At 40.8% G+C, this 26,675-nt stretch overlaps 1 protein-coding gene across 1 annotated transcript in view; it reads right to left on the reverse strand.

Moving 5' to 3' along the window:
* Positions 1–26,675, reverse strand: part of SRPK1 (SRSF protein kinase 1) — a 92,571-nt gene that overhangs the window by 56,688 nt on the left and 9,208 nt on the right. Inside the window, 3 exon segments of the mRNA XM_009204992.4 lie at positions 910–997; positions 1,697–1,805; positions 3,988–4,106. Coding sequence (XP_009203256.1) covers positions 910–997; positions 1,697–1,805; positions 3,988–4,106 — 316 coding nt within the window.

The raw sequence follows: 26,675 nt of genomic DNA on the forward strand, positions 1-26,675 counted from the left end.
TAAGCAGCTTTTGCAGGATGCGAATCAACTATAGCACCAACAGCACTGTTTATTTCAGCCAACATTTTTTTTTTCATGGAAAAACTTTCTCAATGAAGAAAACAGTATTTACTTTTGGGTAGGTACAAGGCTCCTAAACTTGTCACAAATCGACATTCTGAAAAGTACTGTCTTAAGCCAGGTGCAGTGGCTTGTGCCTGTAACCCCAGTTACTCTGGAGGCTAATAAGGCAGATCACTTGAGGACAGGAGTCGAAAATAAGAAAAGTACTGCCACAGAAATCTCCTGGTGCAACATTCTCACTTTATGAATAAAAAATCTAAAACTCAGAAAGAAAAACACGGTAACATGGAGAACATATCGGGGTAAAGGTGACCTAAACCCAGGTTTTCTAATTCTGAGTTTAAGTTCCTTCTACCACAATGGCATATTCCTAATTTAAAACAAAATTAAAAGTACATTTTTTATAGAATTTATCTCAGTTTCCAGGTATAAATGGAATCAGTAAATACAGTATTTTTATATTATGTATTCTATAACATATTTGAAAACAACAAGATGCTATACATTTATTTACACAACTTTCCTTTTAACCATAGTAGGAAAGAAAAACATTATGACAGTAGTTACCTGGCCTGTAAAACATGCTCAGTGAATATTTTTATTCATTTGAAAGGTTTTTTTTGGTTCATGTGTGTAAGAAGAATTCTAATCATAGCATTTCCCACCAGTTCCCTACTACATGCATGGAATGTGTAAATATTGTTGTCTTCCTTAACCTCTTTAAGGATACTAGAACTTTATAGAGAAAATTATCCATGCTGAAGAGTCTCCACTTGGTGTGCTTTAATTCAATGAAACTTGATATTTTATAATTCTTTGCATTCATACATATAATCTAATACTCACTGACTTCAGCAACCGGATTTCATCCAGTGCTGTTTCGGTGTAATGTTCAGCACTTTTAACTACTTTCATTGCCACAAATTTCTTCCCCCTAAGAAACAAACACAGGCAATTAAGACTACATAGCCTACCCTTACTTTAGGAAGCTAAGGTTTAGCTATAAGATGGTTAAAAAGGACAAATACTGATTTCATGTTTCCCTGTAGCCCAAACAAGCTACTTCTATGGGAACATTTGTACTTGTTAATGATGCTAACTGGCCAGATTTCATTTGTAGGAAGAATAAAAGATCTGTTCTCAGATAATCTCAGTTGTTGAACATTTTCTCTGAGTTAAAATCCTTCTTTTGAATATCTCCCTGAATTTCAAGCAAAACTTCAAAATGAGGATAAATAAGGGGAAAGATATTACCAAATTCCAAGTGTTCTGTGTATCTGTATATAGGCAAAAACTAAAAGGTTAATAGCTGTAATATTTTCCCACAGGCAGCCAGAAGAAATATTTGGGTGAAAAGAAAACGATAAAAATAACAAAAAAATCAAATGACAAAAGCTTTACCGGCATTAATTTAATCACTCTTGTCTCTAAAGTAGAAAGAGAGATATATAATACCGATTCTTCACGAAAGAAAAGTGATTTCTCCAAGAATATAGAGACTATTGCCAACAACAAAATTCTGATAAATGTATCAGGCTAGAGATAGATTGAAGTCTGGATCAGCAGTGGAAACTCAGACAAACATATTTAGACATCATCTAACTAATTCTTTTACAGAACCACTAAAACTTACTGAATATCCCATGATAACCATACTGTTGAAAAGTGTCCCCAGCCTAACTTTCGGATCACATGATATCTCCCATTGAATAGATCTCCAATTTTCACAAGATGATAACCTCCTGGAAGACACAGGGGAAATCAGAAAAACCAGGACAAGAAACAATGGTAAGAAAAGGCATTTTTACATCACATTTTTCAACATCTATATACCTTTTATCAACAAAAAGTTTCTTTTATACAATCAATTCAACAGAAGAAAACCTTAATAGTCAAATCAGCCACATAGTATTACTGACTTCATGTTATTAAAAAAGTGAATAAGATTAATGATTTAGATTGAGTCTACAACAGCCTCATCCAAAAACAATAAAAAGGTTGTATATCACAATATTCTTGTCTCTCAATAATCCAATAGGTTTATCTAAACATATATATCTAATATATATCATTTACAATTACACTCTCAGGTGTTTTTTAGGAGACAGAATAATTGTTTATTTAGCAAAAAACAAAACAAACAAAAACAAGTAAGCAAACGGGATTTTGTTCCTCTAAATAAAAACAAACAGCCCAGATGCAGTGGCTCACGCCTGTAATCCCAGCACTTTGGGAGGCTGAGGAGGGTGGATCATTTGCGGTCAAGAGTTCGAGACCAGCCTGGCCAACATGGTGAAACCGTGTCTTCTACTAAAAATACAAAAATTGGCTGGTGTCATGGCGCATGCCTGTAGTCCCAGCTACTTGGGAGGCTGAGGCAGGAGAATTGCTTGAACCCAGGAGGCAGAGGTTGCAGTGAGCTGAGATCATGCCACTGCACTCCAGCCTGGGTGACAGAGTGAGATTGTCTCAAAACAAACAAACAAAAACAAACAAACAAACAAATGGCCAGGCGAGGTGGCTCATGCCTGTAATCCCAGCACTTTGGGAGGCCGAGGCAGGCAGATCACAAGGGTCAGGAGATCGAGACCATCTGGCTAACACGGTGAAACCCCGTCTCTACTGAAAAAATACAAAAAGTTATCCGGGTATGGTGGCAGGCGCCTGTAGTCCCAGCTATTCTAGAGGCTGAGGCAGGAAAATGGCGTGAACCCGGGAGGCAGAGGTTGCAGCGAGCTGAGATCATACCAACTGCACTTCAGCCTGGGCAACAGAGCGAAACTCCTTCTCAAAAACAAAAAAACAAGGCCGGGCGCGGTGGCTCAAGCCTGTAATCCCAGCACTTTGGGAGGCCGAGACGGGCGGATCACGAGGTCAGGAGATCGAGACCATCCTGGTTAATATGGTGAAACCCCGTCTCTACTAAAAAGTACAAAAAAACTAGCCGGGCAAGGTGGCGGGCGCCTGTAGTCCCAGCTACTTGGGAGGCTGAGGCAGGAGAATGGCGTGAACCCGGGAGGCGGAGCTTGTAGTGAGCTGAGATCTGGCCACTGCACCCCAGCCTGGGCGATAGAGCGAAACTCCGTCTCAAAAAAAAAAAAAAAAAACAACAACAAAAAACAAAAACACAAAAAACAAACAAACAAACAAAAACAAACAAAAAACCCCAAAAATTAGCCAGGCGTGGTGGTGGGTGCCTAAGGCATGAGAATCGCTTGAACTCAGGAGTCAGAGGCTGCAGGAGGCTGAGACTCCACAGCACTCCAGCCTGGGCAACTCTGTCTCAAAAAACAAAACAAAAAAACCCCTAAAAAGCAGAAAACAGAGGAAGGCCTCAAAAAAGCTGCCAACAGTGGCAAGAATCAAGGTATTTTCATATTTATCTTTGCCAGCTGACAATAAGGGCCATGTTCTTCTCCTAGATGGTATGATACATTCCATTTTGTGTTCCTACCCAAAGACTCTGGAAAGTCTCATTAAGAAACAGAAAAGGTAACAGGCAACCTGATGACACCATTTAAGTGTCTGTAATTCCAGTTTAACTTAACAGCCATCACTATGAGAAAAAAAGTAGTAAGAAGGTATTTTGTAAAAATCTGTATGCCAAAATGTTACCATGGTTATATGTGGCTGATAGCAATGCAGAAGGCTTTTACACTCTTTTCTGTTTAACACAGCTCTGGAATTTTCTAAGGTAAATATGTATTATAACTTTTAAAGAGGAAAAAGGTAAAAACATTTAATATAAAATCAGGCTTTGATAAATTAAGTCAGACTAAGAACAAATACTATTTCCTAAGTTTTAGAGAAAAGGATACAAGTAAACAGCAATAAAACTGTGTTTATGCTGATAGATCAAACATCCAAATGAGAAACTGCAAATAGATGGATCATGTCTCACTTCATACCTCCTTATGAACTTACCTTTACAATAATCATTAGGATCTTCCTGCTCATCATCATCAGATCCCAGAATCTCCTCTTCTTGCTCTGGTAGATCACTCTCAGAGTGGGGAGCAGAGCCTCGGTGCTGAGTTTCAGATCTAAGAAATGATACAAAAATGCCCATTCCATTTGGACAGAAGAAAATAAAACATTATCAAATGCCGCCCTCCCCACAAAAAACTAAATCTTCAGATAATACGAACAGAGTATTACCAAGTGGCCGCCTAGGAAAACATTAGCTGTAGTTTTACCTCATGTTAGAAAAATACTTTACAACCTCAGTACATGATAAATCTGAAAAATATTAAAAAGTACAAAGGAGAAAAATTACTTGAATCTCAATATCCAAACATAATCACTGATGAACTACTGAATCTTCTTCCACTATGTTGCTGTATCTTCATAAAAATATTTATCTGTAATCACATACTATATAAACAAATTTGCATCTGGCTTTTTCTATCATAAACTTTTTAAATTTCTATGAAATCTCTTAAATCTTAACATGCAGGCTGGGCATGGTGGCTCATGCCTGTAATCCCAGCACTTTTGGAGGCCGAGGTGGGTGGATCACCTGAGGTCAGGAGTTTGAAACTAGCCTGGCCAATATGGTGAAACCCCATCTCTACTAAAAGTACAAAAAATTAGCCCAGTGTGGTGGTGGGCACCTGTAATCCCAGCTACTTGAGAGGCTGAGGCAGGAGAATTGCTTGAACCTGGGAGGTGGAGGCTACAGTGAGACGAGATTGCGCCACTACACTCCAGCCAGGGCAACAAGAGCAAAATTCTGTCTCCAAAAAAAAAAAAAAAAAAAAAAAAAGATTTTCACCGTGTTAGCCAGGATGGTCTCTATCTCATGACCTCGTGATCCGCCTGTCTCGGCCTCCCAAAGTGCTGGGATTACAGGCTTGAGTCACCGCGCCCGGCCTAAAAAAAAAAATCTTAACATGCTTCCCTTAGAAGTATCACTGCTTACTTCGGCACATTCTGCTCAGTTGGACATTTAACTTATTTCTAATTTTTCACTACTAAAAATATAGTTGTTGAATACTTTTGGATAATCTTTATTCTGTAATTAGAATTATTTCCCTAAAATTAAACCACCAAGTGGGGTTAAAACATCCCCATTTATAAAAATAACATGTTAAATGAGGAAAATTTGGAAAACACTTGTTTCAAGACATAACTATTAACATTTTAGAATATTTCCTTCTAGTCAGTGGCCATGAATGCTTCTAATGATTTTTATGTAGTATGACTGTTTCCCAAAAAGGTTGTACTAAGTTACACCCCCCCGCAGCCACACATGGGCTTTTGGTATTTAAGTACTACCCCATTCTGAAAACTTAGCTTATTTGATAGGTAAATATTTCATTTTATAATGCATTAAAAATATTTACTGATTTCCTTCTCTATATGTCTTCAATTAGTTATATCACAATTTTTGTGCACTGAGAAGTTCAAGCAGCAGAAAAACCTGAATTTGCATTCAGGCTCCGACAGTTATTAGTTGTCTGTCTTCTAGGAGCTTTAAGCAAAAAAAGCAGGGTACCTCTGGGCCTCATGCCTGTAATCCCAGCACTTTGGGAGGCTGAGGCAGGTAAATCATTTGAGGCCAGGAGTTTGAGACCAGCCTGGCCAACATAAAGAAACCCCATCTCTACTAAAAATACAAAAAGTAGCTGGATGTGGTGGCAGGCACCTGCAATCCCAGCTACTTGGGAGGCTTAGGCACAATAATCACTTGAACCCAGGAGGCAAAGGTTGCAGTGAGCCAAAATCGCATCACTGCACTCTGTCCTGGGCAATAGGCAAGATTCTGTCTAAAAACAACAACAACAGCCGGGCGCGGTGGCTCACGCCTGTAATCCCAGCACTTTGGGAGGCCGAGGCGGGCGGATCACAAGGTCAGGAGATCGAGACCACGGTGAAACCCCGTCTCTACTAAAAATACAAAAAATTAGCCGGGCGCGGTGGCGGGCGCCTGTAGTCCCAGCTACTCAGGAGGCTGAGGCAGGAGAATGGCGTGAACCCGGGAGGCGGAGCTTGCAGTGAGCCGAGATCGCGCCACTGCACTCCAGCCTGGGTGACAGAGCGAGACTCCGTCTCAAAAAAACAAAAAAAAACAAAAAAAAAAACAAAAAAAACAACAACAACAACAAAAACAAAACAAAAGGCAGGGTACACAGCATTCCTTTCAATGGCTAAAGGAAAATACATCTTAAATTTTTCAGTATTTATTTACCTTTTCATCAACCTGTTCCATCAGATTATTTTTTCAAAAGATTCAATTAACAGAAGAACATTTTAATAGCAAAACCAGTTACATGCTATGACTGAGCTATTAAGACATAAGAAACACCTTGATGCAACTAATGATTTAGATTTTTGGTGGCCATTCCAACCTTCCTCAATTCTTGATTTTCTTTTTAATCCCCCAGGGCACACAAAATTAGCTATAAAACTGCACAATTCAATGTTCATTGTAACTGAAAACATGTCTTTGGGAAATTTATTTAGTAATACACTGGCCCACTTTCCTAAGTGGAAATAAGGAGTCTGAATGAACAACAACATTCTCCAATTTGAGATTAAGATGGAAATCTGAAACAGATTCTCTGATTCAAACTTAATGAAAGTTAATGAAATGGGGCGGTTGCAGTGGCTCACACCTGTAATCCCAGCATTTTGTGAGGCCAAGGCGGGCAGATCCCTTGAGCCTAAAAGTTCAAGACTAGCTTGGGAAACATGGTGAAACCTCATCATTAAAAAAAAAAAATACAAAAATTAACCGGGCTTGGTGGTGCATGCCTGTAGTCCCAGCTACTCGGGGAACTGAGGTGGGAGGAATGCTTGAAGCTGGGAGGTTGAGGCTGCAGTGAGTCATGATTGTGCCACTGCACTCCAGCATGGGCAACAGAGCAGACCTTGTCTCAAAAAAAGGGGGTGGTGGGAGATTAACTGAAGGCTTGTATAATGGAGTTGACACTGTACACTGGACAGCAGACAGGCTGGTATTTATCTTGCAGGGGAAAAAAGGGAGGTCTATTCTCTAAAGAAAATGAAATAAACTGGAAAGAACAAATGCTGTTAGTGTAGATGATGGTATCCCAGAGTAAAGTTGTCCAGATTCTGGCATTCAGGGGGACCAAACATCACACAGGTACCCTCCTACCTATTTACCCTAAAGAAAAAGCTGGCCAGGCACAGTGGCTCATGCCCGTAGTACCAGGACTTTGGGAGGCTGAGGTCAGTGGATCACGTGAGGCCAGGAGTTCAAGACCAGCCTGGCCAACATGGTGAAACCCCGTCTCTACTAAAAATACAAAAACTAGCCAGGCGCAGTGGCACGCACCTATAATCGCAGCTACTTGGGAGGCTGAGGTGTGAGAATCGCTTGAATCCGGGAGACAGAGGTTGCAATGAGCCGAGATCATGTCACTGCGCTCCAGCTTGGGTGACAGAGTAAGACTCTGTCTCAAATAAAATTAAAAGAAAGAAAGAAAAAGCCTTGCTAGGGACGTAGGGTTATCAATCAGGTCTCTAATGCCTCATCCATAAAAATAAAAGGTAACTAAAGATCATTGAACATTTGGGGAAAGTCCATAGCCCCAAAGACAGAGACCAAGATAAGCAATTGGAAAACTGACCCTAGAGGAGAGATATGCATTCAGGAGAAAGACAAAACTTAAAAACTAGTTAATATGAATACAGAAATGTTAAATGATGTCCATTTCCATATAGACTATGATGCTGTACTCTAAAAGACGAGTAAAGTCAGAAAGAAGTTTTAGAAAATAAAGTTGACCATTCCCTAAATGCAGGGGGAAAAAATGCCCACTTATCTCATAATTGCCCATTATCCCGTAATATCTCTATTCAAGATAATAATGCTCAAAAAGAGATGAGACAAACACAATCAATCCAGAAGTTCCCACATCTGAATAATCAGAGTTGCAGAAAGAGAAACTTATGAAAATAGAAGAGAGAAAATTATTAAAGAAATTCAAGAAATGTCTGGAGATTGAATGGAAGCTCCACTTAAATCATTATTAGGGAATTTTTAAAATCCCAGTGTTAAGAAGACTCTAAAGGCTTCTAGGAAAAAAAAAGCTAGAAGAGCAGTAATTAAACTGTCATTATCTAACTCATCAGAAAGCCAATACACTAAAAGACAATGAGGCAATGACTTCTAAATTCTGAGGATTTTTTTTAACCTAGTCTAAGTTTCAACAGCATTTGAGAGCAGAATAAAGTTTTTCAAATATGGACAGACACTGAAACTTATCTCTCATTCATCTTGTCTGAAGAAGTTACTTGAGGTCAAGAAAACAAAGCAGTAAAACTGAGAAAGAGGACACAGGATCCATAGGATTCTGTTTTACAGATGAAAAACAGAAGAGCCAAAAAGGAAGTTCCAAGAGCACAACTATAGAGAAGGCCTGAAATGCATTTAATCTGACCTAGAGCCAGAGACCAGAGGGCTCTGAGATATTCCAGGGAAAAAAACAAAGACAAGAAAGTATGCTTGAGACATACTTTCTGGAAGAATCTAACAATATGATAAAAAAAGAGGTAACATAAGGGAGAAAAATGTAATTACAAATTCCAAGAAACAAAATCTAAACAAAAAAAGTTACGTAATTATAGTCACAAGACACAGTCAAAATAACATAAATGCAGATTATTGATTTTCTACTTCAAAATCAACCCAATGATAAAGCACAAAACACTTAATTATGGCTGCAAACTAGAACGTAAGGATTCTTTGTAAAGATTGTAAAGACAGAATTTAGGGGGCAGTTGGGAAAGAAAGGTCCACCAATATTCTCATGTTACAAAGTTAAAGTGCCTACAGTTGATGAAACCAAAAAGAAAGGTTGAGGCATATGCTTGTGTGTGTGTGTGTGTGTTCATTCACAGTTCCTGGCTCATAACTCCCACAGCCCTCATCAGTCTTTTTGTTATAATGTTGGGGCTCTTTAGGTCTCAAAAGCAGGCCTCGGAAAACAGACCTCCTGCCCTCTTTCACCTGCTCCTTTTTCTTCCCACTGCAGTAATGTAATCCTTCCGTGCCTTTCCATAAAGAAATTATCTGACCTACCTTATCTGATTCTGATTCATAAGATCCTCATTTCAGAGGTCCTGCCCCATACCTTGGGGGAACGAATGATGCACAGAGAGGCCAAGAATCTGAACAGACAGGCCCTGCTGGGTTTCTATACTCAGTCTATTAGGTCGTACTCTTTTTGTCCAAACACATTTCTACACAGTTGTCCATGCTTTGTTCATGCCTATCCAATGAAGTCTCCATGAAAGGCCCAAGAGGATGAGGTATGGAGAGCTTCCAGACAGCTGAATAAGTAGAGATTCCTAGAGGGTGGTGCACCCAGAGAGGGCATGGAAGCTCTCTTAGGCCCTATGCATCTATTCATCTCTATCCTTTGTAATACCCTTCATTAAAAAAAAAAAAAAAAAACAAAAAAAAAACCAGTAAACATGTTGCCCTGAGTTCTGTGAGCTCCTCTAGCAAATTAATTCAACCCAAGGAGGTGTCATGGAAAATCCAATTTATAGCCAGTTGATCAGAAGCACAGGTAAAACAACCTGGGCTTGCAACTGGCATTGGAAATGGGGGAAGGGCAGTCTGGAGGAGTGAGCCCTCAATCCGTGGGGTCTCCAGGAAGACACTGTCAGAACTGAATTGAATCAGAGGACATCTAGCTGGTATCTGCTGCAGAACCGATTGCATGGTGTATGGCGGGGGAGAAAGTTTCGCACATTTGGCACAGGAGTCTGTGTTCATTGTTGTGGTGTGAGAGCAGACAAAACAGTTTGAAGTTTTCCTACTCCAGGTATATTAAAGTTATAAAGTAATCAAAATAGATAATAACAAGTGTTGGTGAAGAAGTGAAAAAAACTGGAACCCTTACACATTGCTGGTGGGAATGTAAAATGGCACAACCACTTTGGAAAAGTTTGTTAATTCCTCAAAATGCTAAACATTAGAATTACCATATGACCCAGCAATTCCACTTCTAGGTATATACCAAGAGATGAAAACATGTATCCACACAAAAAGTTGTACATGGATGTTCACAATGCATAGCTGTATGATTTTGTTACCAGTAGTGTTAACCCGAATGGGATCTGCTTAACCTGGAAATGCAGGAACTTACTATGAATTTTTTACTGTAAAGTAAAATGCTGACTGATTCCTGGGGGCAGGGTGGAATATACAAATACAGCATTATTCATTAATAGCCAAACAGTAGAAATAATCCAATGTCCACCAACTGCTGAGTATCCACAAAACAAAACAAAATTCACATATCTATACATAAAAAGAAATAATGTACTGATACCTGCTTTAACAAGATGAATGAACCTTGAAAACATTATACTAAGAGAAGTCAGCTACAAAAGACCACATAATCATAAGATTTTATTTACATGAAATGACCAGAAAAGGGAAATCCACTGAGACAGAAAGTAGATTAGCAGTTGCCAGGGTCTGAGTAAAGGGAGTAATGGTGAGTTACTATTAATGGGTTTGGAGTTTTCTTACAGGAGGATAAAAATGCTCTAAATTTAGATCATGGTGAGCTATAACAATTCTGATTATATTAAAACAATGGAACTGTGCACTAGATGGGTGAATTGTGTGTGTGTGTGTGCGTGTGTGTGTGTTTGAGTCTCGCTCTGTTGCTCAGGCTGGAGTGCAGTGGTACAATCTTGGCTCACTGCAAGCTCCCAGTAGCTGGGACTACAGGCGCCCGCCACCACGCCCAGCTAATTTTTTGTATTTTTAGTAGAGACAGGGTTTCACCATGTTAGTCTGGATGGTCTGGATCTCCTGACCTCGTGATCCGCCTGCCTCGGCCTCCCAAAGTGCTGGGATTACAGGCGTGAGCCACCACACCCGGCCTAGATGGGTGAATTTATGGCATACAAATTATGTCTCAATAAAGCTGTTAGATAACTAGGTCCAAATACAATGCTTTATTGAGAGGAAGAGAGAGATAAGTGGTGATAGTACAAGTGAACTATATCTTCTTCAATCATAGCAAGAATTTATGGTAATAGCTAAAGTTGATGAATCAAGGAATAGCAGTAAGTATGCTGGAGATGTGCACGTCTATTCAACTATTAATAAAATAAACAAAAAGCAATGGGTAAAAGTAGTTATTTTAGGAAGCAGGCCTATGTCTAGGGAAAAGGTGAGACAGAGGACTATGTAGCATTTATTTAATTAATTCATGCATTTATTTTTGAGACAGGGTCTTGCTCTGCTGCCCAGGCTGCAGCGCAGTGGTGCTATCACGGCTCCCTCCAGCCTTGTCCTCCTCAGTTCAAGTGATCCTCCCACCTCAGTCCCAAGTAGCTGGGACTATAGGCGTGCACCACCATGCCTGGCTAATTTTTAAATTTTTTAGAGATATGATCTCACTATGTTACCCAGACAAGTCTCAAACTCCTGGGCCCAAGTGATTCTCCAGCCTCGGCCTACCAAATTGCTGAGATTACAGGCATGAGCTACTGCACCCAGCCTGTAGCTTTTATTTTAAAAGGCTTCCACTGTGTATTCTTTTTTTTTTTTTTTTTTTTGAGACGGAGTCTTGCTCTGTTGCCCAGGCTAGAGTGCAGTGGCCGGATCTCAGCTCACTGCAAGCTCCGCCTCCCGGGTTCACGCCATTCTCCTGCCTCAGCCTCCCGAGTAGCTGGGACTACAGGCGCCCACCACCATGCCCAGATAATTTTTTGTATTTTTTAGTAGAGACGGGGTTTCACCGTGTTAGCCAGGATGGTCTCGATCTCCTGACCTCGTGATCCACCCATCTCAGCCTCCCAAAGTGCTGGGATTACAGGCTTGAGCCACTGCGCCCGGCCTACTGTGTATTCTATTGCAACAAATTAGAAACCTAAATGTCCAACAAGAGGTGAGTAGAATATATTTATTAGCTGCATAAGTCACCTGTATCTGTTTATTTAAATTTGATTACCAATTTGTTCACATAAGGTAAAACCAGTAATTGCTAAAAGGATCATCTACTCAGGCCCCTTGATCAATACATTGCAATATGAATGTTTATTATATTTGAATATGTATCTACGCAATGGACTTTTAAAGTATTTATGGCAGCACAATTCTCAATTCCAAAGATATGGAACCAACCTAAGTACCCATCGATCAAAGAACAGATAAAGAAAATGTGGCATCTATACCCCACGGAATACCACTCTGCCATGAAAAGGAATGAAATGTCTTTTGCAGCAACTTGAATAGAGCTGGAGGCCATTATTCTAAGCGAAGTAAATCAGGAATGGAGAAAAGCAGATACTGTACGTTCTTACTTATAAGTGGGAGCTAAGCTATGAGGACTTATACAGAATGATATAATGGACTCTGGTGACTTAAGGTTGAGAAGATGGGGGGGTTAGGGATAAAAGACTACATATTGGGTTAAGTGTACACTGCTCAGGTGACAGGTGCACTAAAATCTCAGAAATCACCACTAAAGAACTCATTCATGTAACTAAAAACCACCTGTACTCCAAAAACTACTGAAATAAAGAAATTATTTTTTAACTATGTATTACTATATTTTTTACAAGCTAATTTAATCACAAAAATTAGCCAGGCACGATGGCAGGCATCTGTGATCCCAGCTACTTGGGAGGCTGAGGCAAAAGAATCACTTGAACTTGGGAGGTAGAGGCAGAAGAATCACTTGAACCCAGGAGGTGGAGGTGGCAGTGAGCCAAGATCATGACATTGCACTCCATCCTGGGCAACAGAACAAGACTCCATCTCAAAAAAGTTAATTTATCATATTGCCAGGTTCTTCCAGTGTCAAGCATGCCTTCTTATCTGTTTTCCCTAAAACCTCCCTCTTAAAGCCCTTTGACCTCCAGTTCACATTAAACCCCTCTGAACTCCAGTTTACATTTTCCAAAACAAAACAAAAATGTCAACAAATTCTACACAAACACCGGACACGGTGGCTCACACCTGTAATCCCAGCACTTTGGGAGGCCGAGGCAAGCGGATGACCTAAGGTCACGAGTTCAAGACCTGCCTGGCGAACATGGTGAAACCCCATCTCTACTAAAAATGTAAAAATTAGCTGGGCATGTTGGCGCGTGCCTGTAGTCCCAGCTACTCAGGAGGCTGAGGCAGGAGAATCACTTGAACCCAGGAGGTGGAAGTTGCAGTGAGCTGGGATCGCACCACTGCACTCCAACCTGACGACAGAGACTCCATCTCACAAACAAAACAAAACAAAACAAAACAAAACACTGGTGATCTTTAATGAAGCACAGTTAGGCAACCACCACACTCCAGATTTTTTTTCACAATGGCCTACAAGACCTGACATGATCTGTCTCTTCATTGCCCCCTCCAATCCATCTCTCTATACATATCTTCTTAGGTCTGTGCTAAAGTAGCACCCTTTCAGAGAATTTCCTTGACTTTCCTATATGAAACAGCAGTCTTTGCCACATGCCCTCTGCCATTCCCCTTACCCTGCTACTTTTCTTCAGCACTTGACATTTTATTGTCTCCCTCCAGACACTCTCAGAATGTAAGCTTCATGAGGACAGCCTTTTTTTGTTCAATGGCGTATCCTAAATGCCTAGAACAGGGATGTGTACAAGGTATTTCTCTTTCGTCTTTAGTTATTATTCATTCTTCAGTTAAAGTCCATTACACCTCTGCCCCCAACAGAACTAGACCGTGAAGAGCCTTAAATGTCAAGCACTGAAGCACTTTACATGGAAGGAAGTGGAGCCATTAGAGTGGCCCTACAAAAGAAATGCTTTAGAAAGATTCTTTTGGAGCCGGGTGCGGTGACTCATGCCTGTAATCCCAGAGCTTTGGGAAGCTGAGGTGGGTGTATCACTTGAGGTCAGGAGTTCGAGATAAGCCTGGCCAACTTAGCAAAATCCCATCTCTACTAAAATACAAAAATTAGCTGGGCAAGGCGGTGGGCGCCTATAACCCCAGCTACTTGGGAGGCTGAGGTAGGATAATCGCTTGAACCCGGGAGGCGGAGTTTGCAGTGAGCTGGGATTGCACCACCACTACATTTCAGTCTGGGTGACAGAGCAAGACTCCATCTTGGGGAAAAAAAAAAAAAGATTCCTTTGGTAAGGTGGTTTGTAAAATGTAGGGGAACCAGAAAGCAGAGATGTTGGGGACCACTGCAGAGGTAATAGTTACAGCAAAGGTCTCTGGAGTCAGGAGACTTGAGTTTGATCCTGGCTCCATAGTTTGTACCAGAGCTCCAAAACTCTGAATAAACTGTTAGTGTAAGAAGCTCTCTGCACCTCTTGCCTTATGTGTAAAATGAAAGCAGAAATTATGCCTACCTCATAGGGCATTTCTGAGGATATGTTAATCCTGTGGTTAATACAGTGCCTGAACATAAATTTTAGCATTGTAGGTAGAAAATAAAAGAAACAAGCAAGTATTCGTTCATTTATTCAACTTAGTTTTACTGAGTGTCTGTAGATATCCCAGGTACTTTTCTCTAGGCACTGAGAATGCAGCTGTGAGCAAGTATAGGGTCCCTGCCTTCATTGCGTTTACATTCTAGCATGAAGTGACAAAAAATAGCACTAATTTATCTGAACCTATCTGGTTCCTGAGTTTTAGCTGGTGAACAGCAGAAGTTGGGACAGCAAAGTCCTATCTCAGTCTCTCCAGGAGATACATGCTCTACAATGTCGGGTTATGAAAAGAGCTATAGAGAAAAATTAAGTAGGGCAAGGGGACACAGTGTGCTCATGCTATTTTAAGTAGTGTTATGACATTTGAGTAGGGAGGTGAGCAATGCTGGAGTTTATCTGCAATGATTCAAAATGGTGATTTCAGAAAATGGAAATTCAGGAAGAGGAACTGATTTAAAGATGGTATGTGGCCGGGCGCAGTGGCTCACGCCTGTAATCCCAGCACTTTGGGAGGCCGAGATGGGCGGATCACGAGGTCAGGAGATCGAGACCATCCTGGCTAACACAGCGAAACCCCGTCTCTACTAAAAATACAAAAAAAACAAAACAAAACAAAAAAACAACTAGCTGGGCATAGTGGCGGGTGCCTGTAGTCCCAGCTATTCAGGAGGTTGAGGCAGGAGAATGGCGTGAACCCGGGAGGCGGAGCTTGCAGTAAGCCGAGATCCCGCCACCGCACTCCAGCCTGGGCAACTGAGCAAGACTCCATCTCAAAAAAGAAAAGAAAAAAAAAAAAAAATGGTATGTTTGGGGTCTTAGAAATGATTTAGTTATGGCTCCAAAAGATGGATTAAAGCTGGGCGTGGTGGCACACACCTGTAGTCCCAGCTACTCAGGAGGCTGAGGTGGAAGATCACTTAAGCCCAGGAGTTCAAGGCCAGCCTGAGCAACATAGTGAGATTTCCATCTCTTACATAACAAAAAAATCTAAAAATTAAAGAGAGAGAGAGAGACTAAAAGCTGACTGGAAAAAGCATCTTTGAAACTTTAGTTTACTTACATATAAACTTTAGTCTTTTCTGTCTTGGGAGTGGGGAATGGTTAAGATCTCCTAATGCAGCGAACTACGTTCTGAGGCCTGTGTTAGAGGCTGAATTGTGCCCCTCCTAGAAAGATATTTTGGAGTCCAACATACTGGAATCCAATAACTGTGAGTGACATTATTTAGGTGGGTCTTCACAGAGGTAATCAAGTTAAGATGAGGTTATCAGGATAAGCCTGAATCCAATATGACTAGTGTCCTTTTAAAAAGAGGAAATCTGGATATCGAGAGATACACACATACAGAGGAAGACGATGTGAAGAGACACAGGGAAAAGATGGCCATCTACAAGGCAAGAAAGAGGCCTGAAACAGATTCTCCCTCACAGCCCTCAGAAGGAATCAACCCTCTGACACCTTTTAGACTTCTAGCCAGTCAGACAATAAATTCCTGTTGTTTAGCCACCCAATTTTTGGTACTGTTACAGAAGACTGAAGAAAATTATGTCTGTACACTTATTTCCCTTAAGAAATCCTAAATCCCTTGAAGGAAAGGACTGTGTTCCAGTCATCTCTGTATCCCTTCTAGAGTCATCACACTTACTTAGATCTGATGCAAAGATTTAACAAGACGCTATTTTAAGTTCTAGCACCTACACACAATGGAACTCAATAAATGCTAAATTTCTCCCACTACCTTTTCCATATATATTTTTCCTGAAAGATTTTTTTTCTTTTGCAAATTGACATAATCCTTTACATATCTAATTTTATCTGAACTTAACTTCTGAGACATACTCACAAGTAGTCTAAGTTTCTCAACTCAGAAATCTTAAGCTGCAGCCAGGGTCTAACAATATCAAAATAAAAATTTGAGTGCCTAAGTTTATCAGCTGTTACATACGAATAAATATAATTCAACCCTGATCCTCAGGTGACTATATTCCAAACTCTACCATATATATATGCACATACATATACATGAAATATACATGAAAATTAAACACCAACACATGAGCTAAAACTATTAGTTTGATACATGAATAGTATTAAGAAATGTCACATAGGCTTGGCACAGTGGCCCCATGCCTGTAATCCCAGCACTTTGGGAGACCAAGGCGGGAGGAATGCTTGAGTCCAGCCTGGGCCAGATGGCAAGACTCCGTCTCTACAAAAAAAAAAAAAAAAAAAAAAAACCATTAGCCAGTCTTGGCATATGCCTGTAGTCCCAGCTACTAAGGAAGCAGAGGCAGGAGGATCCCTTGAGCCCAGCAGTGTGATGCAGCCGTAAGCTATGATCACACCACTGCACTCCAGAGCCTGGGCAACAAAGCAAGACCCTGTTTCTAAAAATAAAAAATAATAATAAAATAAAAATTCGAAAAAAAAGTCACATAAAAGACAAAGATAAACCCATCTAAGGTAAAGAAGGAAGCACAAGAAAGAAAGCAGTCATCCGAAAACTGATTTCACCTTAGTACTGGCCTAGGCACTCAACGCAGTTTCATCCTTATAACCTTGCCATCTACAGATAAGGCAACTTGAAGTGAAAGTCAAAAGAAACTGTTCATGTTCACCTAACAATGGTGTTGGAGGCAGGCTGAAATCCGGGACTGTGTAATTCAGAAGGACAAGCTCTTTTTGATAAACAGCATATGAGCATATACCTGTATTATCCTTCTACCTAGAAATACTAGCATGAATTACCTAATTTATCCCACCACATTCTTCCAGTAAAGGAAAATGCAAAATACAATTCCTGTTAAATCTATTCTAAAACGCATAAAAACTAGAAGGGAAATTGTCCTCAAGCTCATATGTAGACAGAAAAAGCCTGGCAGCTCTGATCAAATTGCTAGGTGGAGGCACATCAAAAAATGTTCATAAGCTGAAGAGTAGCACCATAATTAAAAGCAAAGTGGGCCAGGCATACTGACTCACATCTGTAATCCTAGCACTTTGGGAGGCCAAGGTGGGAGAATCACTTGAGCCCAGGAGTTCAAGACCAGCCTGGGCAACACAGTGAGACCCCTTTTTTTTAAAAAAAAAAAAAAAAAAAAAAAAAGCAAAGTGAATGAACAGAAAGATATGGTTGCCTACACGGCAATTGATAATCAGTTACAAAATAAGGCTTACCCTAGTATTTCAGGAAACAAAAGTTCACAAGAGGCTGTGGTGGCTCACGCCTATAATCCCAGCACTTTCGGAGGCCAGGGTGGACAGATTACCTGAGGTCAGGAGTTTGAGACCAGCCTGGCCAACCTGGTAAAACCCCACTTCTACTAAAAATACTACAATTAGCCAGGTGTGGTGGCACGTGCCTGTAATCCCAGCTACTTGGGAGGCTGAGGCACAAGAATCACTTGAACCCGGGAGACAGAGTTTGCAGTGAGCCAAGATTGTGCCACTGCACTCTAGCCTGGGAGACAAGTGAGACTCTGTCTCCAAAAAAAAAAATCACAAGACTACCCACAAAAGGACTGTTAGCCTTGTTCAAAATGCATAGGCCTCTATGACACTCAGATCACAAATTTTAGAATTTGAGTACATTAAAAAAGGTTATCAACATGATTGACTACAAGTACCAAACTTCATACTATTGATGTTTGTTCACCAAACAAGAATTGGTGACAATTCTTACGTGGTAGTTAAAATATATATTAAAATTTCTGAAACTTCTTGATATGCCATCCTAATATACTCATCAATATTATTTAAGGCATTTAAGCCACAGATAAAGTACCCAATAGCAATGAATTACACACCTGAACTTTAAGAACACAAATAAAGGCACTCCATGGTACAAATAAACATGATTTTTATATTATTTTATTATATATTTTTTTGAGTTAGCGTCTCACTCTGTTGCCCAGGTTGGAGTACAGTGGCACAATCATGGCACATTGCAGCTTTGACCTTCCAGGCTCAAGCAATCCCACTTCAGCTTTCCAAATGGCTAGAACTGTAAGCGTGCATCACAACACCCAGCTAATTTTTTTTTTTTTTTTTTCTTAAGACAGGGTCCCACTGAATTGCCCAGGCTGGTCTTGAACTCCTGAGCTCAAGTGATCCTCCCACCTTGGCCTCCCAAAATGGTGAGATTATAGGCACAAGCCACCATGCCAAGCCATGATTTTTATTTATCTAGCTCCTGCCAACTGATTTTTGTGTTTAGTGGAAACATTTTACTACAGTTATCTGAAAATCAAGTGTATTCAAATTATTTTGTGGGCTTCTGGTAACTTTCTGAAGTTATACCTTGTTAAATTAGTTGAAAAACTGGATACTATGGTCTTCACAGTTGATCTTTGTTGGTCTTTTTCAAATTTCCAAAGCTAATCCTCCAAAGAGGCCCTTGGAACCATGGGGCTCTTCCATAACTGTGCTTAATACTATCACTCAGAGAGGGAACTTGCAACAGTAGGCCTATTAATGCCTACCTTTTACCATAAAGACTCTGAGGCAAAGATTACATACTACAGGCTGCAAGCCGAATCCTGCCTATAAACAAAAGTATACAATGGTTTTTAAATAAAGTCATGGGCTGGGTGCCGTGGCTCATGCCTGTAATGCCAGCACTTTGGGAGGCCGAGGCGGGCGGATCACGAGGTCAGCAGTTCGAGACCAGCCTGGCCAACATGGTGAAACCCTGTCTCTACCAAAAATACGAAAATTAGCTGGGCATGGTGGTGGGTGCCTGTAATCCCAGCTATTCAGGAGACTGAGGCAGGAGAACTGCTCGAACCAGGACCCGGGAGGCAGAGATTGCGGTGAACCGAGATCACGCCATTGCACTCCAGCCTAGGCAACAAGAGTGAAGCTCTGTCTCAAAAAAAAAAAAAAAAAAAAAGTAAGTAAAATTAAAAAATAAAAAATAAACAAAGTCATGGGCTGGGTACTGTGGCTCACACCTGTGATTCTAGTAATCTGGGAGGCCAAGGTGGTGAGAGGATCCCTTGAGGCCAGGAGTTCAAGACCAGCGTGGTTAACATAGCAAGACCCCATCTCTCCAAAAAAAAAAAAAGAAAAGAAAAAAAAATTAAAAATTAAGGGGGCCTGGTGGTGTAGTCCTAGCTACTCCGAAGGCTAAGGCAGAAGGAATGCTTGAGCCCAGGAGTTTGAGGTTGCAGTGACCTATGATCACACCACTGTACTCCAGCCTAGGTGACTGAGACCTTATCCCAAATAAAGAATAAAAAACAGACAAAAGCTGTGAACACTAAACAATCTGAAGAATCACATAAAAACAAAGTTCTAGCTTCTCTTGAAAAAGCTGAAGACGTGGTAATAGTGGACTCATCTTCTCACAGGGTAACAGGAGCTGAGAAACCTTTTCTTCTTTAGATATAAAGAAGGAGGCATACTTCACACACTCTAATAAGCACAGAACCATTCTCTTTTGTCTTACTCATAGTATGCTTCATAAGCCATATTCTAAAAAAGCCAACATAATCACAAATTACATACAGTATTTATTTTACGCAATAAGCCTAGATGACCCAAATAATTCTGCAAGACTTGGACTTTTTAAAAAAGTCAAAGATGATGTAAAATGAAAGCAAAATGAAACACATGAATCTGAGAAACTAGGTGGCAGCATAATCCTACAGCAAGGAACTAGTCAATGCAACTACAAAATTTAGTCACTTGATTCTACATCCTCAGTGAACAAAAATTGTTATCTTCCTTAGTAATCATATTGTTGGGGTAGTGCTGGAATTGTAATTCTAAGACTGTTGTGTATACATTGCAGGAAAAAAAAATGAGCAACCATGGTGCTGTTGAGAACTGGGATTTTCAGCGTGGGAGAAAAGAAGAGTGAAATATAAAATCAAAGAAAAATCCTTGGGTCCTATGATTCCATGTTTAAGTATAGCATGAACTCATGATTTTTTTAAAAGAAAAAACACAACTTATTTCCTAGCTCTAGTCACAGAAAAGGCCTAGAAACAATGACTAACTAACTCACTAGTAATAAGCTCCTTAAGCACTCAGATTATGTTCTCCAAATACCATTTCCCACTAAAAGGCTTCTCGGAGAGAGAGCTATTTCCTAGCCAGGGGCAGAAAATGTACAAGATAAGCCTCTAGACATACTGTCATACCAGATTTTAAAAAGTTATCAGACATCTCAGGTTGAGTAAAATGAACTCAGGAGCTATCATGAAAAAAAAACTCCAATTAGCCAAACAGTGGACAAGCAATAAAAATAACCACACGATACAACACATATGAACTTTATTATTTTTTTTTGAGACAGAGTCTCACTCTGTCACCTGGGCTGGAGTTCAGTGACATGATCTTGGTTTACTGCAACCTCCACCTCTCAGGTTCAAGTGATTCTCATGCCTCAGCCCCCTGAGTAGCTGGGATTACAGGTGTGCACCATCATGCCCAGCTGATTTTTGTATTTTTAGTAGAGACGGGGTTAGGCCATGTTGGCCAGGCTGTTGTCAAACTCCTGGCCTCAAACGATCCACTGGTCTCGGCCTCCTAAAGTGCCGAGATTACAAATGTGAGCCATGCATGAATATTAAAAACATTATGCTAAGTAAAAGAAGCCAGTCACTAAAGATCACATATGTTATGACTCAATTTAATGAAATGTCCAGAACAGGAAAATCCATAGGCACAGAAAGTAGATTAGTGGCTGCCTAAGGTTGAAGGTGAGGCAGTGTCAGGAGTCACGGGGGATGACTGCTAATCGGTCCAGGTTTCTTTTGGAGTTGATGAAAACAACCTAAATTTACATTGTAGTGATGTTTGCACAACTCTATGAACATACTAAAAACCACTGAATTGCACAGTTAAAATGAATTTTAATTATACCTCCATAAAACTGTAGGGAAAAAAAATACCCCACTCTAATGGACTGAACCACAAATATGTTCAAATTTCTGAGTTTATTTTCAAATGTTTATTTGTCATTTTGGAGCATGCTAGGGATCTGTCAACTCTCTCTCTGGGTAACCAAAGTTATGAGATAAAGTTTCTCTTTATAGAAGTATTACAATAAATTAAGGAATAGAATATTTTTGAAACCCTAAATAAATTAATGGATCTAAGCAAGGATCAATAGCCACTAACACCAGAAAAGAAGAGACAAGCAGAATTGATGCTTCCTGATGAAAGTTTACACTACCACCAATAGGTAGTTTGCCAAAAAAATTTGCAAGGAAAAGAACCACAGAGAACTCACAGAGTAAAAGACTAGAGACTTTTCAAACAAAGGCAATGGAAAGACTTTGTGGATCCTGATCCAAAGAAAATTAGGAAAATTTGAACACAGATTGAATACTTGACATTAACGACTTGTTTAAAAAAATTTAGGGCGATTATACTACTGTAGCTATGCTTTGAAAAAAATTAAGAGTCTATAATTTATAAAATAATATGATGCCCAGGATTTGCTTTAAGACAAGCTGGAGTGAGGCCAGGTGCAATGGCTCACATCTGTAATCCCAGCACTTTGGGAGGCTGAGGTGGGTGGATCACCTGAGGTGAGGAGTTCGAGACCAGCCTGACCAACATAGTGAAACTCCATATCTACTAAAAACACAAAATTAGCTGAGCGTGGTGGCACATGTCTGTATTCCCAGCTACTTGGGAAGCTGAGGCAGGAGAATCGCTTGAACCTGGGGGGTGGGGGTTGCAGTGAGCCAAGATTGCACCATTGCACTCCAGCCTGCGCAGTAAGAGCAAAACTCTGTCTCAAATAAATAAATAAATAAATAAATAAATAAATAAGTAAGATGGAGTGAACACATGAATAACAAGAAAGAGAAACAGCCTTGATATAGTTTGGCTCTGTGTCCCTATGCAAATCTCAAGTCAAATTGTAATCCTCACATGTCAGCAGAGGGATGAAGTGGGAGGTCAATGGATCATGGAGATGGTTCCCTCATGCTGTTCTCCTGATAGTTAGCGAGTTCTCACAAGAGCTGATGGTTTTAAAGTATGGTACTTCCTCATTCTCGCAGACATTCCCTCCTGCTACCTTGTGAAGAAGGTGCCTGCTTCCCCTTGCCTTCCACCATAATTGTAAGTTTCCTAAGCCCTCCTCACTATGCTTCCTGTTAAGCCTGTGGAACTGTGAGTCAATTAAACCACTTTCCTTTATATACCTTGTCTCAGGTAGTATTCTTTACAGCAGTGTGAAATGGACTAATATATATAGTAAATTGGTATCACAGAGAGTGGGGTACTTCTATAAAGATACTTGAAAATGTGGAAGCGACTTTGGAACTGGGTAGCAGGCAGAGGTTGGAACAGTTTGGAGGGCTCAGAAGAAAACAGAAAGACGTAGGAAAGTTTGGAGCTTCCTAGAGACTTGTTGAATTGTTTTGACCAAAATGCTGATAGTGAGGTGAACAAAGAAGTCCAGGCTGAAGTGGTCTCAGATGGAGAAGAAGAACTTATTGGGAACTGAAGTAAAGGTCACTCATGCTATGCTTTAGCAAAGAGACTGGCAACACTCTGCCCCTGCCCTAGAGATCTGTGGAACTTTGAACTTGACAGAGATGATTTAGGGTATCTGGCAGAAGAAATTTCTAAGCAGCAAAGCATTCAAGACGTGACCTGGGTTATTCTGAAAGCATTCAGCATTCAGTTTTATGTATTCAGAAACAGATCATTTGAAATTGGGACTTAATGTTTAAAAGCTAAGTAGAGAATAAAAGTTTGGGAAATGTGTAGCCTGACAATGGGATGGAAAAGAAAAAACCATTTTCTGGGAAGAAATTCAAGCTGGCTGCTAATTACCAAGAAAATAGAGAAAATGTCGTCAGAGCATGTCAGAAATCTTGGTGACAGCCCCTCTCATCACAGACTCAGAGGCTTAGGAGGAAAAAGCTAAAAGGGGCTAAGGTACAGCTTGGGCCACTGCTTCAGAGGGTTCCAGCCCCAAGCCTTGGCAGCTTCCACAAGGTGTTGGGCCTGAAGGTGCACAGAAGTCAAGAATTGAATCTCTGTCTAGATTGCAGAGAACATATGGAAAGGCCTGGATGCCCAGGCAGAAGTCTGCTGCAGGGTTGAAGCCCTCACGGAGAACCTGTGCTAGGGTCACGCAAAGGGGAAATGTGGAGTTGGGGCCCCCACACAGAGTCCGCACCAGGGCGCTGCCTAGTGGAGCTGTGAGGAGCGGGCCACTGTTCTCCAGACCCCAGAAGGGTAGATCCACCAATAGCTTGCACCATGTACCGGGAAAAGCCACAGGCACTCAATGCCAGTCCATGAAGGAGCTGCCCAAGGCTATGGGATCCCACCCTTGCATCAGCATGCCCTGGATGTGAGACACAGAGTCAAAGGAGATTATTTTGGAGCTTTAAAATTTAATGACTGCCTGGCTGAATTTCAGACTTTAATGGGGTCTGTAGCCCCTTTGTTTTGGACAATTTCTCCCATTTGGAATGGGAACATTTGCCCAGTGCCTGTATCCCCATTGTATCTTGGAAGTAACTAACTTGCTTTTGATTTTATAGGCTTATAGGTGGAAGGGACTTGTCTCAGATGAGACTTTGGACTTGGGACTTTTGAGTTAATGTTGGAATGGGTTAAGACTTTGGGGGATGGTTGGGAAGGCATGATTGTTTTGAAATGTGAGGACAAGAGATCTGGGAGGGGCCAAGAGCGAAATAATATGGTTTGGCTCTGTGTCCCCACCCCAAATCTCTTCTCAAATTGTAATACCCATATGTCAGGGGAGAGACCACGTGGGAGGTGATCAGATCATGGGAGTGGTTCCCCCCATGCTGTTCTCATGACAGTTCTCATGAGACCTGATGGTTTTAAAGTGTGGTACTTCCTTGCACACACTTGTGGTTTTAAAGTGTGGTATTTCCTTGTACTTCTGGTTCTTGTACACACTCCCACCTGCCGACTTGTGAAGAAGATGCCTGCTCACCCTTTGCCTTTCACCATGATTCTAAGTTTCCTGAGGCCTCCCAGCCATGCTTCCTGTTAAGCCTGCAGAACTGTGAGTCAATTAAACCTCTTTCCTTTACCCAGTCTCTGGTAATATTCTTTATAGCAGTGTGAGAACAGACTAATACAAGCCTCACTTTTTTTTTTTTTAGATGGAGTTTCGCTTTTGTTGCTCAGGCTGGAGTGCAATGGCGCAATCTCGGCTCACCGCAACTTCCATCTCCTGGGTTCAAGTGATTCTCCTGCCTCAGCCTCCTGAGTAGCTGGGATTACAGGCATGCATCACCACACCCGGTAATTTTGTATTTTTAGTAGAGACGGGGTTTCACCATGTTGGTCAGGCTGGTCTCAAACTCCTGACCTCAGGTGATCCACCTGCCTCAGCCTCCCAAAATGCTGGGATTACAGAAGTGAGCTGCCACGCCCAGCTTACAAGCCTCATTTCTGAGATGGAGAAAGTTTTAGTGGCCTGAATAGAAGATCAAACCAACCACAACATTCTCTTTAGCCAAAACTCAATCCAGAGCAAGACCCTAACTGTTCAATTTTATGAAGTTTGTGAGAGGTAAGGAAGCTGCAGAAGAAAAATTTGAAGGCAGCAGAGGTTGGTTCATGAAGTTTACAGAAAGAAGCCATCTCCATAACATAAAAGTGCAAGGTAAAGCAGTGAGTGCTGATGAAAAAGCTGCAGCAAGCTACCCAGATGCTAAGATAATTGATGAAGGTGGCTATACTAAACAGAAGATTTTCAGTGTAGACAAAAGAGCCTTTTATTGGAAGATGATGCCATCTAGGACTTTCATAGCTGGAGACAAGTCAATGACTGGCTTCAAAGCTTCAAAGGACAGGCTGACTCTCTTGTTAGCAGCTAATGCACCTAGTGACTTTAAGTTGAGGCCAATACTAATTTACCATTCCAAAAATCTTAGGGCTCTTAAGAATTATGCTAAATCTATGCTAGCTAAAATCTATGCTAAATCTGCCTGTGCTCTATAAATGGAACAAGAGCTAGATGACAGAACATCTGTTTACTGCATGGTTTACTGAATATTTTAAGGCCACTATTGAGACCTTCTGCTTAGAAAAATTGATTCCTTTGAAAATATTACTGCTCTTTCACAATGTACCTAGTCATCCAAGAGCTCTGATGGGGATGTACTAAGAGATTAATATTGTTTCCATGCTTACTGACATAACATCTATTCTGTAGCCCATGGATCAAGGAGTCATTTCATCTTTCAAGACTTATTATTTAAGAAATACATTTGATAAGACAATAGCTACCATAGTGATTCTTCTGATGGGTCTGGGAAAAATCTATTGAAAACCTTCTGGAAAGGATTCATGATTCTACATGCCATTAAGAACAGTCATGGGGAGAGGCAAAAATATCAACATTAACAGGAGTTTGGAAGAAGTTGATTCCAACTCTCATGCATGACTGAAATGTTCAAGACTTCTGTGGAACTACAGATGTGGTAGAAATAGCAAGAGAACTAGAATTAGACACGGATCCTGAAGATATGACTGAATTGCTCCAATCTCATGATAAAACTCGAACAGATGAGGAGCTGCTGCTTATGATGAGAAAGTGGTTACTTAGCCGGGCGTGGTGGCTCACGCCTGTAATCCCAGCACTTTGGGAGGCCAAGGTGGGAGGATGGCTTGAGCCCAGGAGTTCAAGACCAGCATGGGCAACATAGTGAGACCCTGTCTCAAAATAAATAAATAAATAAATAAATTTTTTAAAAAAGAAAAGTAGTTTCTTCTTTTCTTGTTGTTAAGAGATAGGGTCTCGCTATGTTGCCCAGGCTGGCCTTGAACTCCTGGGCTCAAGTGATCCTCCCACCTCGGCCTCCGAAGTAGCTAGGACCACAGGTGCATACCATCACACCCAGCAGAAAGTGGTTTCTTGAGATGGAATCTACTATTGGTAAAGATGCTGTGAACATTGTTGAAATGACAACAAAGGACTTACAATATAACAAACTTAATTGATAAAGCAGTAGCAGAGTTTGAGAGGACTGACTCCAATTTTGGAACAAGTTCCTCTGTGGGTTAAATACTATCAAACATCATCACATACTACAGAAAAAGCTTTGTGAAAGAAAGGGTCAATAGATGCAGCAAACTTCATTGTTTAAGAAGTTGCCACAGCCACTGCAACCTTGAGCAGCCACCAGATCAGTCAGCAGCCATCAATACTGCGGCAAGACCATAGCTGGGTGCAGTGGTTCACACCCTTAATC

This window comes from Papio anubis, chromosome 6, assembly GCF_008728515.1.
Source record: "Papio anubis isolate 15944 chromosome 6, Panubis1.0, whole genome shotgun sequence".
Classification (NCBI taxonomy): domain Eukaryota; kingdom Metazoa; phylum Chordata; class Mammalia; order Primates; family Cercopithecidae; genus Papio; species Papio anubis.